This window comes from Fundulus heteroclitus, chromosome 20 (assembly GCF_011125445.2).
Source record: "Fundulus heteroclitus isolate FHET01 chromosome 20, MU-UCD_Fhet_4.1, whole genome shotgun sequence".
NCBI classification, from domain to species: domain Eukaryota; kingdom Metazoa; phylum Chordata; class Actinopteri; order Cyprinodontiformes; family Fundulidae; genus Fundulus; species Fundulus heteroclitus.
Window position 1 is genome coordinate 12632192 of NC_046380.1, and position 18777 is coordinate 12650968.

The 18777-nt window shown below is 36.6% G+C and overlaps 1 protein-coding gene across 2 annotated transcripts in view; it reads left to right on the plus strand.

Moving 5' to 3' along the window:
- The window catches only part of LOC105918743 (cadherin-22), a 278331-nt gene that overhangs the window by 162772 nt on the left and 96782 nt on the right, over positions 1-18777 (plus strand). For both annotated transcript variants that reach the window (XM_012853899.3, XM_036151556.1), the window contains exon 3: positions 3482-4566. In XM_012853899.3, the coding sequence (XP_012709353.1) occupies positions 4336-4566 (231 nt within the window). In that variant the 5' untranslated portion in view covers positions 3482-4335. The remainder of the gene's footprint in view (positions 1-3481; positions 4567-18777) is intronic.

The window sequence follows — 18777 nt, forward strand, 5'->3', positions numbered from 1 at the left end:
ATCAGCCATAATCCATTTACATTTTCTTTTACTTGCAGTATACAGGAACAAGTTTCTCTAATAATTTTGATGAAAACCACATTTCTTCTGAGCGAACAGTTCCATCAGAATATCTGAAATATTTTTTTAACTATGGCAAAGATAAAAGGTTTACATACAACTGTAAGAGTAACAACTGTGCTGAAGTGAGGAGTTACGAGGTGTGAGCTGCTTAGGTTTCTTCTGAATTGTTTGCTCTGGAGACTGGACAGCCTTAGAGCAGTTAGTTTCCAATACCACGGACATTGCCCTGACCAACAGTCTGAGAAGGAATTATTTCCGGAAGCTCCAAGCTTACTTGCTGGGCAGAGGGGGAGTGAGATTAGAAGTGCCTGCAGGAATACAATAGGTTAAACCACCTGCAGGCCTGAGGAGCTTTTCTTCAGCTTGTGTTGCAATCTTCCTTTCTTAGGGTTGTGAGACCACAGACATACTAAATGTTATTGTTTCTTCTTTTTTTGTCATTCGACTTTTGTTCTGAACCTTTCAAAGAGACCATTAATCACAGTTGCACACATCACAACAATCTGTTTCATTTTCTCTCGCTTCCCATGAAACCCTTTTCATTTTTTGTTTTTTTATGTTCTCCTTTTTCTTTCGCATTTGGAGTCCCATGTCTTGTATCAGGTCTGTGATAGGTTAGCTTTGCATTTCAGCCTAACATCTGTGCATGTTAAACATCTACAAAGTATTTGCTACCCTTGTGATTTCTGCTGTGCTTATCTGAAGTATTAGGGGGGTGTAGCCTCAATGGATAGAATTAATTGATTAATACTTTCATCCAATTAGTGTTCCTTCATCCATTTAATCGGCTGGCTGAGGTCAACTGCTGCTGTATCAGTCAGATTAAAGTCAGACAGACGCTTTTGATTCCTTGTGTGAAGAAAAATGACCTCATGCTTTTACTTTTTTGCTTTACTCTCACCAGGGCTCTTCTACTCACCCTTAATTTTAGACTTGCTCTTTTTAATGTGGCAATCGTCGAAATCCCTTACTAAAATATAAAATCCTCAATTTATAATGACTCAGTAGGTTCAGTGACGTAAGAGCAAACAAGTAAGAAGAAAACAGAGGAAATGGCATGTGTTGATTACACATATAGTAATGAGCAGCAAAATTCAGGGGCATAGCAATACATTTCTAAATCTATCTATCTATCTATCTATCTATCTATCTATCTATCTATCTATCTATCTATCTATCTATCTATCTCTCTCTCTCTCTATATATATATATATATATCTTTCTCTCTCTCTCTCTCTTCTCTCTCTCTCTCATATATATATATGTATATATATATATATATATATATATATATATATATATATATATATATATATATATATTTCTCTCTCTCGTTCTATATATATATAGAGAGAGAGAAAGATATATATATATATCTTTCTCTCTCTATATATATATATATAAATATATATGTGTGTGTATGTGTATATATATATATCTTTCTCTCTCTCTCTTTCTCTCTCTCTCTTCTCTCTCTCTCTCTCTCATATATATATATATATATATATATATATATATATATATATATATATATATATATATATATATATATATCTTTCTCTCTCTCTATATATATATAGAGAGAGAGAGAGAAAGATATATATATATATATATTTCTCTCTCTCTCTCTATATATATATATATATATATAAACATATATGTGTGTGTGTGTATTTGTGCATATATATATGTGTGTGTGTATATATATATATATATATATATATATATATATATATATATATATATATATATATGAGTTTCTCTATTTAATATATATATTATACATCAAATTGAATATGCTAAATTGTCTTAAATGAAATTTCGGTCTTAACTATCTGTAAGCCATTGTCATCAAAGTAATTAGATGAAATACACTCTTGAAATATATCACTCTGTGTTATAATCTAGATGAAAGTTTTAGCATTTGAATTGAATTATTGAAATAAATACATTTGTGATACATCCTAATTCAGTCATAATGTACTTAAACACCAATGACTTAATTTACTTTCAAAGTAATGTTCCACCCATATGGAAAACAAATAGAAAAAATATACATGAAAAAAAGCATTCAGTCATCCTCAGTTTATGTTTCATATATTGCACATCATTAGGTTTATATGATTTACACTTGAAAGTTGAAACTTTTACATTTATTTTATACAATATAATAATGAATTTCACAAGCATCATGTGAAATCTTTGTTTGCTATCTATAAGTAAATAATATGGTAACATATGTTTTCCAAACATGTCTTGTATATATTTTTCATATATTACAAAATATGGTAAGTGCTCAGTGCAGAAGTGGGCCAGAGGTTCTTAAAACAGAACTGAACTGAGCTATATGTCAACCATCCACTTTCCAACAGGCTTTCACAAAGCTATAAATGTAACTCAGATAGTTAGACAATGGTATGTACATAAAATGTCCACTTATCAGCTCAATTGTATATCGAATATTAGACACACATTACTGTAAATCTCAATGATTAAAAGGGAGCTCGTTTGGGTTTCTGAGCTGATAATGAAACTTTCTAAAAAACACTTACTGATGTAATAAATTAAATCGTATACCAGTGATGAAAGTGTATAATTGTTATGCAAAGCATTTTGCACTGCCTGTCATTAACATTCATATATGTTGGTAAAACATTAGAAAAGAACAGTCATTTGGTGGTACAAGTATCACTGTGATGAACTCAGGTTATTTGAAAGAAGAACCAAGTATTGGCATTTATTCTAAAAGACATTGTGCAATTTATGTAATGTGCTGATCATATGGCACATTGAATGTATTTCTCCATTCAATAGTTTTTATGACATAGTTAAAATGCTTATAAAATATTTGACAAAAATACTAAAGTTGGTAATAATTTAACAGTCAACTGTCACCTGCTTTTTGTATACTCATGCATTTACTTGTTGTTTTGATCAGATTTGGTTGCAGTGTATGTATGTCTTACATTTGTGATACCACAAGTATTTTCTATGATTCTTGCAGTAGTTTAGTTGCAATGATGACTGGCCCGAGATAAAAGTTTGATATTATATTCTGTGTACTAAGGATATCATATGTCAAATTACTGTCATATATCGTCCTGATAAGTACCCAAATCATATAAAGATTGATTGGTCTCTTTGCAGTCATGAACATTTCGCACACATAAGATGTGAAAGAGTTTTTGGCCTAAGACGAGTGTAGAAAAGGAGGCAGTGATGCCCACTGGTCATGATATGATTGAAGACATCTTGAATTTTTATTTTTGTTTTTTCTTTTATACAAATGTCAACATCCACAACATATACAATATGAATATGAAAAAAGTGAATCTTGACAATATGATTACCAGTTTACCAATGCAGTCTAAGATGTAGTAAATGTATGACGACAACTCTTGTCTCTTCTGTCTTACAGGTTGCTTTCCTCCTTCGGATTACTGATAGAGTCATCATAAGGGAGACAGAAATTATATAGGACCTTTAAAGAATGAGCTCTCCAAACCAGTGGATTGTTCTGAAGGTCAAAGCCATCTAAGATCAAATGTAATCACCAACAGTAAAATCAGCTGGCCTTTTCACAGTTCAAGATTTCTGCTTCTGCAAGTTAAACCAGTTAGAACTCTTCAAGGGACTGCACTGTGAAAAATATTTCCTCTTTGGAATAAATTAAATCTGGAAGTGTTTCCAGGACTTTTGACTATCTGTGCGGTATCAACCACCCTCACTGTGCCGACTGGACGGGAAATGGCTGCAAGTGCTGTTGAAGGCAGGAGAGTGAAGAATGGATGGAAAGCTTCAATTTTATTCACCAGTAGCACACTTTTCAACAGCCCTACAACCTTGTTTCCCCATCGTTTCCCTACTGAACTGTGAGTGAATCTGGTCAAATGTGTTGTTTCTTTCACCCTCAAATCTTTTAAAAGTATTCCTCAATCCATTTGTTTCACTGCAACAGATTCCACTTCAAAGAAATACAAGAATCTCTGTGAGGGGGAGCAAGTACTCTGAACTGACTGGCCATGTGACCATACAAACATGCTCTCACCGGATAGTACAAATCCATTATGCTCCATGACCTGGCCTGTATTAAGCAGATAACTTTAGATTGATTTGTGATCCCATGGATTAGCTTTAAAGTCCTTTCACCAAGACCCTTTGAGTTTGCCCTGGTGGACTTGTGCATTTGCTTACAACTACAAGTGAAAACCCCTTTGTGTCTGCAACTTTGATTTTACATGTAGACACAGGATTTTTTTTTTTTCAAACAACATGGTTCCCCTTTGGGCAGCAGGACCGTGGACACTATTGACAACACTGGGTCTTTTGAGTTGCTGTTGTTTTAAGTGGTCTGAGGCCTCAAGAACTAGTGGCACAAACTCAGGAGGGAGTAAACAGCAAGACGGACCCTCGTCTCTTGAAAGAGTAAAGAGGGGATGGGTGTGGAACCAATTTTTCGTGGTGGAGGAGTACACAGGCACGGAACCGCTATATGTAGGAAAGGTAAGACTTTTATTTTACTTGACACGCGTGTCTCAGAAATGCAACATGCCATGGTTAGGGCTTCTTACGCTGAATAAAGTTCCTTTAGGATGTAGTTAACATGAATTTGAAATTAGCAGCTTTTCTGTATCTTCGTGTTGTTTGGTTGAGTAAACTGTTAGTAAAAGGGTTTCTTAATCACAAGATATAATGAGACGTCAGCTTGCTTCCAACAGAGTGTATTTCACTGTGCTCATAGATTACAGTTGTATTTTATTAGATTCAAAATAGACTTAGAGATTCAGCATTTTCATTAGTGCAATTTTTTACAGATCCTCTGGAATAAATCAGGATCAATTCAGATGATGTTTTTCCCCCTAAGGACGTTTATTGCTGAAGGGGACTGTATTATTTCTAAGACTGTAGTTAATTAAAGTTCTTTCAAGCAATGAAGATTTATTTTGTATCTACTCTAAAATAAGATCTGTTTTCCATGGGAAAGCCTAACATAAATATAATGTCAAATAGCAAATAAAAAGGGTTCTTTAGAAAGTGTGTCATTCTAACTTTTCATTTTCAATTGACAATCAAAATATGAAAAAGGGATGGGTTATTTTGTTATCTGTGTTTGAATGTGATTTCAAAAAATATAAAGGCTTTCTTTTCATAAATTTGAGTTTTTGGTTAATTCAAAATCCAGAATTAAATTTCCAAATGACAGATTTATGTTTAATTTCTTTTTTTAATCAAGTTTATATGACCCAGAAGTTACTGTTTCAGTAACATTAACCTGGACCCTTTTCCAATGCATTGATTATCTATCAGCTATGGAAATGCATATTTTTTTTCTAAATGGTAAATGGCCTGCACTTGTTATCACTTTATCAAGTCTGGGGAACCCAAAGCACTTTACACTACAATCAGTCATTCACCCTTTCACTCACTGATGATGGTAAGCTGCATTGTAGCCACAGCTGCCCTAGGGCAGACTGACAGAAATGGGCCTCTCATACAATTGTTGCCAACGGACCTACTGACCACCAGCGTTTGGCAAGTGCCCAAGGACACAATGACTGAGGCAGTCTGAGCGGGGGTTTGAACCAGTAACCCACCTGATTCACTGTCACCCCGCTGATCAAACCAAAAGCCTCTCTAACTCTGTGTCTAACAAATGTCTTTTCGACCAGTCATTCCAGTGTTGTATAGAGCCAACCTTCGCCTTTAAGATATGTTTACCAGTCAACATTTTATGGCCTTGTTTCAAGTCTGTGGTGCTTTCAAGCTAAACTTTCATCTCAAAGCACTTTAGAAAGTCAGTTTTATCAAATCATACAGCCAGATTGGGTCCTATCGTCCTGGATGAGCATGTATTAACTGAAAGCTGTTGTTTTATCAATATTTGTTTAACAATTAAAAGTTGGGTTTGAAAGCATGCTTTATTAATGCCATGACAGGGCTGTCGTGTTATTATTAATGTTGTGCTGCTTGCTTTTGCTGTTGGTTCATGACAGCTCATTTACATCTAAGTAGAGTAAAAACAAACATGTATTCTGGGTTTGTCACACACACACACACACACACACACACACACACACACACACACACACACACACACACACACACACACACACACACACACACACACAGTCCTCTCTAAGTTTGAAGATAGAAATGAAGACTTGCAAAAAAAAAGTCCTGTAGCAACAAAAATCTTTCGACTAGTACTTTGACTGCCTTGATAAATCATGTTGTTTCAGGCGCATAATCTCCTTGAACCACTTTTTGGCCTAAACGGTAGCATAATGAACAAAAGAAAACACTTTTTCAAAAGACTGTTGAAGTAATCAACTTGGAAAAATATGACATTTAAAAAGCAAACCGTGAGCTACAGCTAATATGGTTTACTGTTTAAAAAAAAATAAAAAATAAAAAAACAAGAAGTAGCTTTTTCTTTTAAGAAGTGTTCAGGTGCTTCCAGAATTGTTCTTCAATTTAATTTAAATAGTCTGAATTGTTTGAATAAAAAGAAAACTCAACTTCTTTTGTTTCTTGCTTCTCCTGTTTCATAAAAACACAAGAAGAACTTTAGAAGCCCTCTCTTTAGCACTTACGATTGCCATGTCTTGGATGACGGGTAACGTATGGCAGGTTTTACAAAAGGTGTTACAAGAAAAATAAGCAAGGCATTTTTTAAACCCAATTTTCACAATATACTAACACATTTGCTGTCTTTATGTGACAATAGGCATGCATTTTATAACTACTAAATGTGTTATATCCCTCTAAAGCTTTATTAATATATTATCAAGGTATCATAAATCCACTCTAAACTGTGAAACAACTCTTGGGTTACCTTTCCTGATGGCTTTCCTTAACAAATAGGTCTTGTACAATTATGGCATTCCCAGCCATGCTCTTTTTCTTGTGAAAATGCTATAAATGCATAAATGTGATCACTATATATTATTTTTTGTAATGCAATGAAAACCATTGATTAAATTACTTTCAATCAGTTCTGTTTGATGTGTCCTGTGCATTTGGGAATATTTTGCCTTCTTCCCATTCACATCCAATTCATCAGCTGCTTCTCAAATGAATCCCATGAGTTGATGAGACTGGACAGTGTGTGCGATTCAATTGCTTTATACAGGACGTGATGTGAAAAGAAGAAACATTAGGGCAGACAGAATGAGACTCAGTGATGAGTCACACACACATCAATCATGTGATCCCCTTGTTCCTAATGATTTAGACATGGCAGTCGACCAGCTAATATTGCATTTGCATATATTGATCTCTCCATTCTTACAAATGAATGGGGATGTTCTCTGCAGGATGCAGGGCACGGTGTTACAAAATAATTATCCTATGGTCATTACTGATCTGCAGTCGTGATCTCTGATATGTTCCTGCTGGCAAGGCCAACAACATGACCAAGAGGCAACACTGTCAAAACGGAACTGAGTGGTGCATGGGCAGAGGAATGTAGGAAGAAGGAAAATTGTGGGTGAAAGACCGAAAGGCTTGGGCCTCATACAGACTTGTGATTCATTACAGACTTGTGTGCCAAGGAAGGCAATGATGCAAAATACCTCAAGGCATCTTAAGGGACTGTCACGACAGAAGAAGATAGCTGATTTTATTATTAAAATTATTATTGCACTTCATGTAACTGGAGTAATGGCCACTGCCCTCACAATTAATGGTTTGTGTGAGTCTTGAGGTGATTGTCTATAAATCATGCTCATCCATGCACATACACACACTCCGTTTCATTTGCTCTCAGACTTTTTTTTTATTCTAAACAGGTAATAATGTTAAGCAATGTGTTTTACAATTGGATAACTGAAGCCAGTTTATTTTTGCATTTCACATAAGCCACACAATGTTACTCTACCATATCTGCGCCATGGTGGCCAGAATTGTGCAACCATAATCATATTTAACCATGAAGTGGACAATTTGATCGAAATTAAAACAGTTTGTGAGGTAATATTTGCTGAGGGGAAAAAGACATGCACTTCCAAAGATCCACTTGAATAAAGGCTGTATCAAAAAGCTCTGCACATATGCAGGAAAAAAAAAATCAACTGTACACCAGAAAAGCTCCCTCAAAGAGTTTTTTTCTTTTGTCAGAGAGTTTTGGTTAGGTAATATAACATTCATCAGTATGATTACATGCCACTTTAGCTAATTATGTATCCACTTTAGATGGCTTTAATGGATTTTTATCTTTATGTTTCCACTTTATATGACTTTAATGGATTTTTATCTCTCATTAGATAAATATAATAACTTAACTCAGTGGAACAGTTGTGTTCAGGGTCCAAATCAGGGTTTATGTCCCCAATACCAGCTCAATATTAATGCACCTCTTGTTAAATAATGACTGTAACTAATCATCACACTACCACCACTACATTTGACTCAAGGTACAGTGTAGTGTGGGGGTGCTGTTATTACCCTGGATGTAATAAAATGCACAGCTTCTCCTTTTTTCTTATCTTGTCAAATAATATAATTTGAAAGTCTTGGGGAACATCAAAAGGTTGTTTTCTATGTTTTTCTTTCTTTTGTTTGTTTTTTGAGGCAAATTTGAGATGATCCTTTGTGTCCCTTTTGGTGAGCTGCGGTTTTGTCCTTGTATCTTTCCTATGTTGGTATTTTTTTTTCCACAAATCTCTTTCTCATTCTTGAATTATGATGACAACCTTTACCAATGCAAATGAGGCCTGCAAAGATTTTCATTGTTTTTTTCTTCCTGGTTTTCTTAGATGGGTCGTTGATATGCTCTGGGAGTAAATTTGGATCGCACACTCAAGGCAAAGTTAATTGTATGCCTATCTGCCCTCACTGTTGTTTGCAGGTGTCCCAAAGTCATTGGTAAGGCAGTCTTAGAAATTAATTTCCTTAGATCTGGGCATGATGTGTTGTGGTTTGAGATCTTTGAGCCTGCTTTATGTTGCTCATACATTTTATACTCAAATAATTTCTTGAATATAAAGGTCCAGCAGTATTCAGACATGTATGTTATACCATATTTTTCGGGCTATAAGGCACACTTAAAAATCCTTAAATTTGATCAAAAATCGATGGTGCACTTTATAATCAGGTGCACCTTATATATGATTACCGTTGTGCTTCCTGACTGATTTTATGTGGTACAATTCGCTCAAATATCCGCTAAAGTACGACTTTGGTAAGCAACGAAACCGCTCCACTCAATGGATATTTGGGGCATTACGATGCCTGACTTCAATGTCAAAACTAGAAGTGCATTCATGTAAAGGGCCCCAAATACTCGGGCATAGTTCACTCTACGGAGGTCCGCGTATACTCGAGGCATACTCAAGACGGACTCTGCGCATTCAGGTACATGCAAAGCTCATTTTTTACGTCCATGTATGCGGCGTCACACTATAAGCTTTACAAGGCAAAAAGTGTTTACATCGAACTGTTTTATATGTGACACCAAGCTTGATACACTGAGTTGCTCCAAGCAGGCGGTCGCAAGGACTCACGGCATCACAGTCCCTCTCTGTTCTCACTGACAGATGGGACCCTGCTGGTAAAGAAACGGCTCTTGGTACTCAGCTAGCTAATCACACATTTTACCGTCCGTTCCACCATTTCGTCCCACTGGCAGAAAATGTAGGAGCTGTAGGAATTTGCCACAACAGTACGCGCGACTATGAAGGGTAAAATGTCCGTGAAGAGTAAGCGTGGAGTCCACCGAGTTCATAGTATGTGCACAGTACGCTTGAGTATGTGGCAGTCTTTGACCGCCCACGTACGCGCTAGGAACAATAAACCTAGTAAGTTAATTCAATGTAAAAGTTATATTTATTTTGAAATTATGTTAAAAGCAGGGCAATGTAGTCCAACTACTCAGTCCCCCTGACAGAGACGGAATGGGCGGGGTGATGTTACACACTTGGGAAGAATATTTAGTGTGCCTTATAATCTTATATGTGGACAAAGATATACATAGAGATGTTAATTCACTGTGTACCTTATAATCCAGTGTGCCTTATGGTCTGAAAAATACGGTATATGAAACTGAACCTAAGAACATTATTGCACAGTTAATTCATCATTTCACAAGGGGTTGTTATTTTGTATTCATGCGACGGGGTTCTATTATGACTTGGTCAAACATAAATGACTGGTCAAGGCCGGAGATCACTTCAGTGAAATTTATTCAGCTTTTCTTCAGGTAAACAAAGATGGCAGGTGCAGAATATATACAAAGGATGTCCAAGGCAGGTTCAAATTAGACAAACAGCAATACCTTCCATGTAAGAGTAGATCACCTTCAGTGTGACTTCTCAGGAGTCTAGCCACAGACTGCCCGCCTGTGCCCGCCCTGCTTTCAAAGCCACAGGCTCCGCCCACACGAAGTCCAAACAAGCAAAAAAAATAAAATTACTTCTTACTCAAACTCTTAAAGTATACAAAATAAAATAAAATAATAATAATAAATGAACTTGAAATAAAAAATACAATACTCAGTTTAATAGAAAACACTTAGTATGTTCTGATGACATCACTACATCATCATGTGACTCCCTTCCGGCACACCTGTCTGGAAACAACCCTGCTTGAAAATAGAATCGGGAAAATGTTTGACGCTGAAAATAACAGGTTAGGATGAATGTTAACTGATGCAGGAACACCGCGTGTGCACCCGAAATGAACCGCGTCAGTTTAACTGCAACAAAAAAAAAATAAGTTAGCGATGGTGTATGTCCCTGTGTGTATGCGTGTGCGGGTGTGCTCTCATCCTGACATGGACTCATAACTACGTCCCGTGGTTATGAATTTTTTATTTTTTTTTAAATACGTCCCGGCTCGTGATGGCTTCTCCGTCACAATTCACTAGGAGCCTGGTCGGTTTCAAATCATACTGCACAGTCATATTCAATAAATCTGAATATGCATTTTTAAGAGGCTTGTTTTTCAAATTAAAAATACCTTTTGAAAAAAAAAAAAACTTTAAGCTGGTATTAAACATATTACTCATTAAACCCCCATTTCTTCATGAAAAACTTTGCATTTTTTATTGGTCTGATGCAATATTCTTAAATGCTGGGTTTTATTAGCTGATGGTGGAAAATAAATCCTAATTAACATTAATAAAGGCTTTAAAACATCATCAGCCTTGTAATTGGCTGATGTAATGTAATATACAGTTTACAGATGTAATTCCATTAGTAAATTGAGTTAATGAAATAAATTAACTTCACAGGGCCTGGGCCCAGTGGCTCTGTCGGGGCCCCGGCAAGGGCCAGGGTGCCCCTTGGCCTTGGGTCTCTGGGCCCATGGCTTAATCCGCTCCGGCGTAGTTGGCTGCTGGCATTGCCACAGCTCCCAGGGGCTTTGGCACTGTGGCTGTTGAACTGTTTCCTGGAGTTCCTCTCTGCTCTTCCCTGGGATGGGGGAGGCAGCCATATCTCTGTGTTGATCCCTCTTGGACACCTTTGCTCTGGGGGCCCTTTCGGGCGTCTGGGGTTCTGGTTTCCAAGGTGTCTGCCTCGGCGCTCTGGGGGGCGGGTATTTAGCTCCTCATAACCTCTGCTGAGCATTTTTCTTATGGATAAACCTTACAAACACAAGTGCACTCTACAGGTGCATGAGCAAACAGGCTTCAATCGGAGGCAACCGGACTTTGGTTTCAAGACCTATCCAGGAGTCGTTGTCAGTTCTGGTGGCTCACACATGAGCAACCTGCAGTTGGTGTGCTGCTGTTTGTAAGTCAGATGCATCTGACTGAGAATGGGCCCAGGAGGACGGGCTTCCATGTCCATTAAAAACAGCAGTGCACCAACCGCAGTTTGCTCAAATCATGTTCCGTTTGTGAAAGTAAAATCTGTTGGGCTCTCTTTGGCATTAAGGCAGCAATTTTTAATCCTATACTGCCAGACAGGACACATAAAAAACAGATACTTTCAGCTGAATTAAACAAAACTGTATGTCTGGGGAAGTAGAACACAGTACACAGAGACGGCCACGTGACAATTCATTTGAACATGGTTGTACTAGGTTGTAAGGAGAAAAACCCATATTTGTTTTGTCAACAAAACAATTTGCACTAAAAATAGGTCAGGATTGCTAAAGTTTTGCCATTCAAATCTCATCAGCATGACTTGCTTTGGAATGAAACACAAAACATGAAAGATCACAAAGCGTACAATAAGACAAGGCATCAGAAGTAAGGTTTCAATCGAAGATCCCAGTACCAATCATTTAAAATAAATTAATTGAAACAACATTCTTATATTTAGGATCTGAGTTTGAAATCCTTATTCCTTTTTCAATTACTGATAATGTAATATTAAATAAATTATGAAAATGAACCGGTCAGGTTTCATGGTTCGATTTAAAAAAAAAAATATATGTACTCACGTAATGAAATACTAAAAGGTTTTTACAATTGGTTGTTTTTCTGTCAAGACAGAAAATGTAACATGGTTGAACTGAAATTGTTTGATCTTTCTGAGTTTTGTCTGGAGACCGAAGTGCTGTAGAGCAGAGATAATCTTCCTCTTCGTCTATGACATGTTGCTTTTTCCTCTATTTTGACAAAAGTTGTGAGAGATTAACCCATTCTTTACTTGTATCTGTGTGAAATGGACAGAGTATGACTCTTTTATGTTCCTGCAACAAAAAAAAAGACCACAGTTCAAGCTTTTTGTGCACACTTTCAAAAGGTCTTTTTATCCTTCCAACACTCTGATGTTGATGCATGTGTCTGGCATGGATTTCCTTATTTTGTCTAAGCAGGACAAGAGTAAGGCTGCCTGTGCAATCAATGTTCAAGTAGCCTTTTTGTTCCCTTTTGCATATCCGAGCCAGTTGAAACAGATGGAATCGTATCTTGTACTGACTGAAAATTCCACTTTTTCTGAAGAACATCAGCTTTCTGAAGAATATCGGCTTGATTTATGGAGTATCATATTCAGGGCTCTGGATTTGGCTGCATTTGGTTTGGCTACAGTCCTGTTTTCTGTGGTGCCTAAAATGAAAAACCTCCATTTATATTTCTCACAACCATGTGTGATAGAAATAAAGGAAATGTGAAAACATTTCTAAGGATTCCACATTTAAATTCTATAGTACAACATCTTAAAAGTCACCTAGACAGACTTTGGTTTATTAGGTTGGCATGGGCACTGGAATATGTTATGAAATGGGCAATAGAGTCCATTTTAAACTATGGTTACTGGAATGATGCAGATTGCAATGACTGAGAAGAGCTACTTTACAACAGACAAACTGCATAATGCCTGCAACACACAGTTGCTGCTTCAGACTGGTAAATAGAAGCACCCTCCCTAAAAAGTAAATTGTAGCACAAAATTTTTGTATTTGTATTTTATCTGATTTAGGGTAAGTGAGAAAGAGATGTATCACTTTTATAACATTTAAAAAGATGTTTCAGACCCATTTATCTTTGCTTCCCACAATTGTCTGACATCTGCCTTGGAGTGGTTCTCTTCATACCTATCTGTCAGATTGTTTATGGTTTCTAAACAAGTGTATATATCCACCAAATCTAGTCCAATTTGATCTACTGCAAGATATGGTTTTAGGGGCTCTACTATTTTATTGTATTTGCTCCCCATTAGGCCAATTCTGTCGACCTTTGAAGACATCACTTATCATTGCGATGCTGATGGCATTTAATTGTACACCTCGTTTCACCCAGATTAAATCCCCATGGTTTATTAAAGTGCTTAGAATTTGGGAAACCGTGGATGTCAGACAGTTTCTGTAATTATTTGAAGAAAAAACGGAAATAATTATCCCTGCACCAGAAAAAATGCATATCTAATATAAAGGAGGAGTGGATGCTTGGAAGTTCTATAAAACAAAGTTTTTGACAAAATTATCAGTTTTCACATGTGACTCGAGTCTTGATTCAGCTACACTGAGTGCAGTTTGAGATTATTTGACTGGCTTGGAGAGCTCTCCATGGACAGGTGCTAGTTTGTCTCAGAGGATTTCTGCAACCATTATGGCCCTGGCAGGTCTGCGAGGTCCTGTTATCAGGGGCTGCTGATGGTGCTTCATACCAGGTTGAAAAGAAACGGAGCAAGCCTTCTTTTGAGTGTATGGCAGACTCTGGAACTCTCTTCCTTTGGGCTGGAGATCAGAGGTCTTTTTTAAAAAGCAGTTAAAAAATACGTTTTTAGTCTATTCTTTTTATTAATTTCCCTTAGTTTTCTATACATTATCAACTCTTGTTCAACAGTTAGGTTATTGTGAAGCACTTTGGATCTTGAGAAGTGCTGTAAATATAATATTATATTTACTTATGTACTTACTTGACAGCTCATGATGAAGTATTTTTTATTTCCAAATTGGATTTTGACGCATAGGCTGAGTTGGACTGAATCAAGGAATAGAGGACAAAAACGTAACAATATTTTGTTTTCATCTGTTTCAGCTTGTTAGCTTAAAAAGCATAAAATGTGCTAAAACCTTAAAACCTAATAAGTATGTTGGATCTGATTTTTGAGTCAAATAAGTTTTAAAATTGGGGAGCAGTTGCTCCATTTTACTCTATTGTCCAGGTGCCTATACGTGTTGATAATATCAAACATTGTTGATACCATTTCATGGTTAGGCTGTGATTTTTAATAAAGATTTGTTCCTCTGCATGATTCATGGTAGAACTTGTCAGATTTTTTTTCCCACAGTAACATTAACAGTAACAATTACAAGACTGCCATAAAAAAACATCTGGAAACCGCTTCAAAAAGAGAGAATTTGAGAGAGAAATAAGGGTCACAATAAATTCAGAAAGAAAGAAGGACTTGTTTGTTTTCCTCATTCAAAAAAGTAAAATATGTCATGAAAAAGGTTTCCATCTCTAGACTTCCATTTACTGTCTTGTGTTTTTTGCTTTCCTTGGTCCTCCAATCCATTTACATTTCTCCTTCTCTCTTCATTTTCTTTTTTTCCCACCGCTGTGGCAGTCTTGTAATCGCTCCTCTCATCTCGGGCTTTGTCTCTGTCTCCTGTTGTATGTACTTTTCTTCTTCATAGCTGTCTCCTACTAGGCCCGTCTCTGATACATTCACCTTGTTAACACTTTAAAGCTGTTAAGATCAGAGAGCTTGACAAGCTGCGGTGAAATGTGGCAGGCCTGCTCCTGATTACACAGACTTAAATATAAGACAGCCAATTTGCTCCCACTTTGGAACCCTCAATAAACCAAAGTTTCAGTGCATACCCTTTGCAAATGTAAAACTCTGCTTCAAAAATTCTCTGCTATTACGTTCTACTCAATTTTGCACTAGAAATTAATTGTAATCTTGTATTTTTGTCCTAACAAATAATCATCAACCTCTTCAAACATTTGCTGAGACTTGAAATGTGCTTTTAGATTGTTAATAAACCAAATTTGACCAGCTGACTTTCAAAAATAACATAATCTTCACAAGGTTTGTCACTTGTGACAGCTGTAGACACTTTATTATATCCCAAAGGTGATTCTGACAGGGCATCAGCAACTTTGCTCGTCCCTGAGTCACTTACAACCCTTCACTGTAAGCCCTAAGCACATGACTGATTAATGGTTTGCTTTAGTTTTATTTAATATCACCAGTGAACTGAAATGAACCATGTTTTATTGATCTTAAATGAAAACTATGTTGTATTAGTAAAAACAGTCGAATTATATTAATAACTTGATATTATGTATTATTTTAGAGAGCAATAACTGAAAGCAGGAATGGCTTCATTTGTTGAGACACAGTCTCCAACTGAACTTACATTACCCTTTAAATGGCAGTTTCTTTTTTTAGCATATATTTAGTGTTTACCATTATGTTTAGTTTCTTGTGAAACATTTATCTTAGCATAATAAGGTCGGAAGGCATGTAGAGCAAACCCCAGCTGTGAGCTAGCCTTCTTAATATTTTTGTTCAGTTTGTTTGAGACACTGATTTTCATCCTGTTACTGGTAAGCAACATGTATTACCCACAAAAACAAACAAACAAAAAAAAAACTATAAAACTTTCAAGCTTTCAATAAGGAAACCTTCTCATAAGCAGAGTCTGCAAATTATCTTCTTGCAAACAGCCTCATTGTTCAATTTCTAGTATTTTTCCCTATTTCAGCTGTACCTCCAGATAGCTGCAGTCCATTGCCTCTTTGATTATATTTTAACTTATTTGTACTCATTTTTAATTCAAAATATAGTGAAGGCAACTTACCTAACATTATGCCATGAATCGGTTTAGCACCTCCCACTACTCAGAACCTTGCATATGCCCAACAAACTCCACAGCTGCAAATGAGAGCTGGAGTTCAAGATGCTGGATTTATTTGTTGTTAATTGTGAGCTGAGGTCCCCTGCAATGAATATGTGCTATGGACAATGCTCTTAGACACACATCCCTTCAGTTTTGCAAACTGTGATCTTCTTATCAAGTGGGTGTGGAAGCCTTTACCTATAATTTTCTGGAGTGTTTCAGATGACAGTGAAGGAAGAAGTTATGTTAAAAGCGTTCGAGAAAGAAAATGACAAACATTACAATGGTACCTCTTGGTTTCCAAATGACAGAGGATTTGCTGAATTCTAAACATGATTGCATGTTGAACGCCATCCCATGGTTGCTAAGCCAACCTCAGTGGATCTTAGTGCTTACCATTTGTTCACTTAGGTGAGGCAAGTCTATTGTCTCCTACTTTATAGTCATTAGGGAAAGATGGATTGTGTTGGTTTTGTAACAAAATTGGATAGCCTTCCCACCTTTGAAATGTTCTCTTCACTTTGAAACAGTTCTCTTGAACCACACAAATCTATTCTGTGCAGGACGCTCAAGGGCTGACACAAGCTGGACATTAGGCCTTTTTCCAGATAAGTCCAGTTACCCTACTCCCAACTCCTGAAGACAGACAGCCTGGAGAGGAAGAAAGAGTTGCTTTTGTTAGTCATGTCAGTCATGTTTGCGGTTAAAATTTGGGATCTTAATAACTCAAAGAAACAGTTTGACCAAGTAAGGGTGAAAGGTATGTGTTGCTGAAGAAGTTCTATCACCTGAAGAACATTTCCAGGATCAAAGAACTAATGTCCCAATGAGATCTAGGGAAACTCATCCATGCATTTATCTTTAGTGGCATCAATTACTGCAATGATGTCTACCCAAACAATCAATCAAACAACTGAAATATCCCTCTGCTGCTTCGCGTAGACACATACTACCTAGAGGAGCTAGAGAATAAACAAACAAGCTGTTTCTGCCAGGAGGACAGAGTAGTTGCCCGGTTTCTAAAACAAAGCCAAAATAAATGTCACTGTTGAATTAACTTACCTGACCAGCAGAAAGCCTGCAACCTCCGCATCCATTTTAAAACCCTGCTCCCTCATGAATTATCTCCACCTGGTAATAAAAGCCAATATAGACTCTCGTTTTCTCTCGGTTATTATTTATTTTTCTCTTCTTGGTTATGTTTTCTTCCCTCTTGCTGGACAAAGTCTGGATAGTCCTCCCTTTCAACAGAAAACTGCAAATAGAATTATCTATGGTCGTCTTTGCTAGTTTTACACTCCTCTGCCGATAGCACATCTTCATACAGACGACAGTTAGGAAAACCATGCATGGCTGACAAGTTTGTCCCCTTTTGGCTACTAAAATCAGAAATACCAATGCAACATGGCACATCCCAGTGGCTCCACCGACCCCTATCTATTTATAAACTACAAATTCTAAGTTATGAGAATGCTTTCATTTTTGATGTGATATTATTATACTTTGCCAGAATATGTTGTCATAAAAGCAATACTTGATTTTTGCTAATTAAAAGCCAAATTAGTCCCTTTAAGATCAGATCAAAATCCAAATGATTTTTATTGTCAAGTAGAATTTTACATGTACGAGGAATTTGCTTTGGTGATAAGGTGTTACACACAGACAAACATAATACAGCTGTAGAAATATATAATATAGAAAAAACAAATGTGTGTTGTTAAGAATAACAGAAGAATTGATAATAATTATACAACTATTTGCATGGGAGGAATAGTGTGGCAGATATTTAAATGTCAATTTTTTTCAGGTTTTTGTTGAGCATAAATTACTAGGATTCAGAATTAATATAAAATTTCCCAAAATAAATAAATAAATAAACATAGCCGCTGGCTGTTGGCCTCTATTTTGTAACTACACAAGACGTCATGATGTCACCACGCAGCCGTTTCTGGAACGTAGGCACGTGCAGAAAACACTAAAACAAACAGAACATTTTAAAACATGGAAAAATGAGAGACTGAACCAGCACTGTCTTCATTGAAGGCAAAAATTTTGACTCATTTCGTCTTTTACCGAATGCCCAGGAAGACCGAGCTTGACATGAGCTTCACAGTGTGAAAGGTGTGTAAAATTAAGATTAAGAACTTCAGGAACACCAGAAATGTGCGGGCTCACATTACCAGGAATCACCTGAAGTTAAAGGACATGGAGGACAGTCAGCCACCAGCAGCAGAGAAATATACACTGCAGTGCTTCACCAAATTCTCTTTAATCTCCATGTGGGCAAAAAAATAAATAACCAGGTCTATTGTCTGCTTCATTGCCAGAGATTTATCACTTTACAGTGTGGTGGAGAGCAACGTTACCATTATTTTAGTTCAGTTTTAGTTCAAAGAATTACAGGAATCCATCCGGGTTGTGACAAAGGCATGTAATCTTTTGACAAGAGTCTTTTTTTTTTTTTTTTTT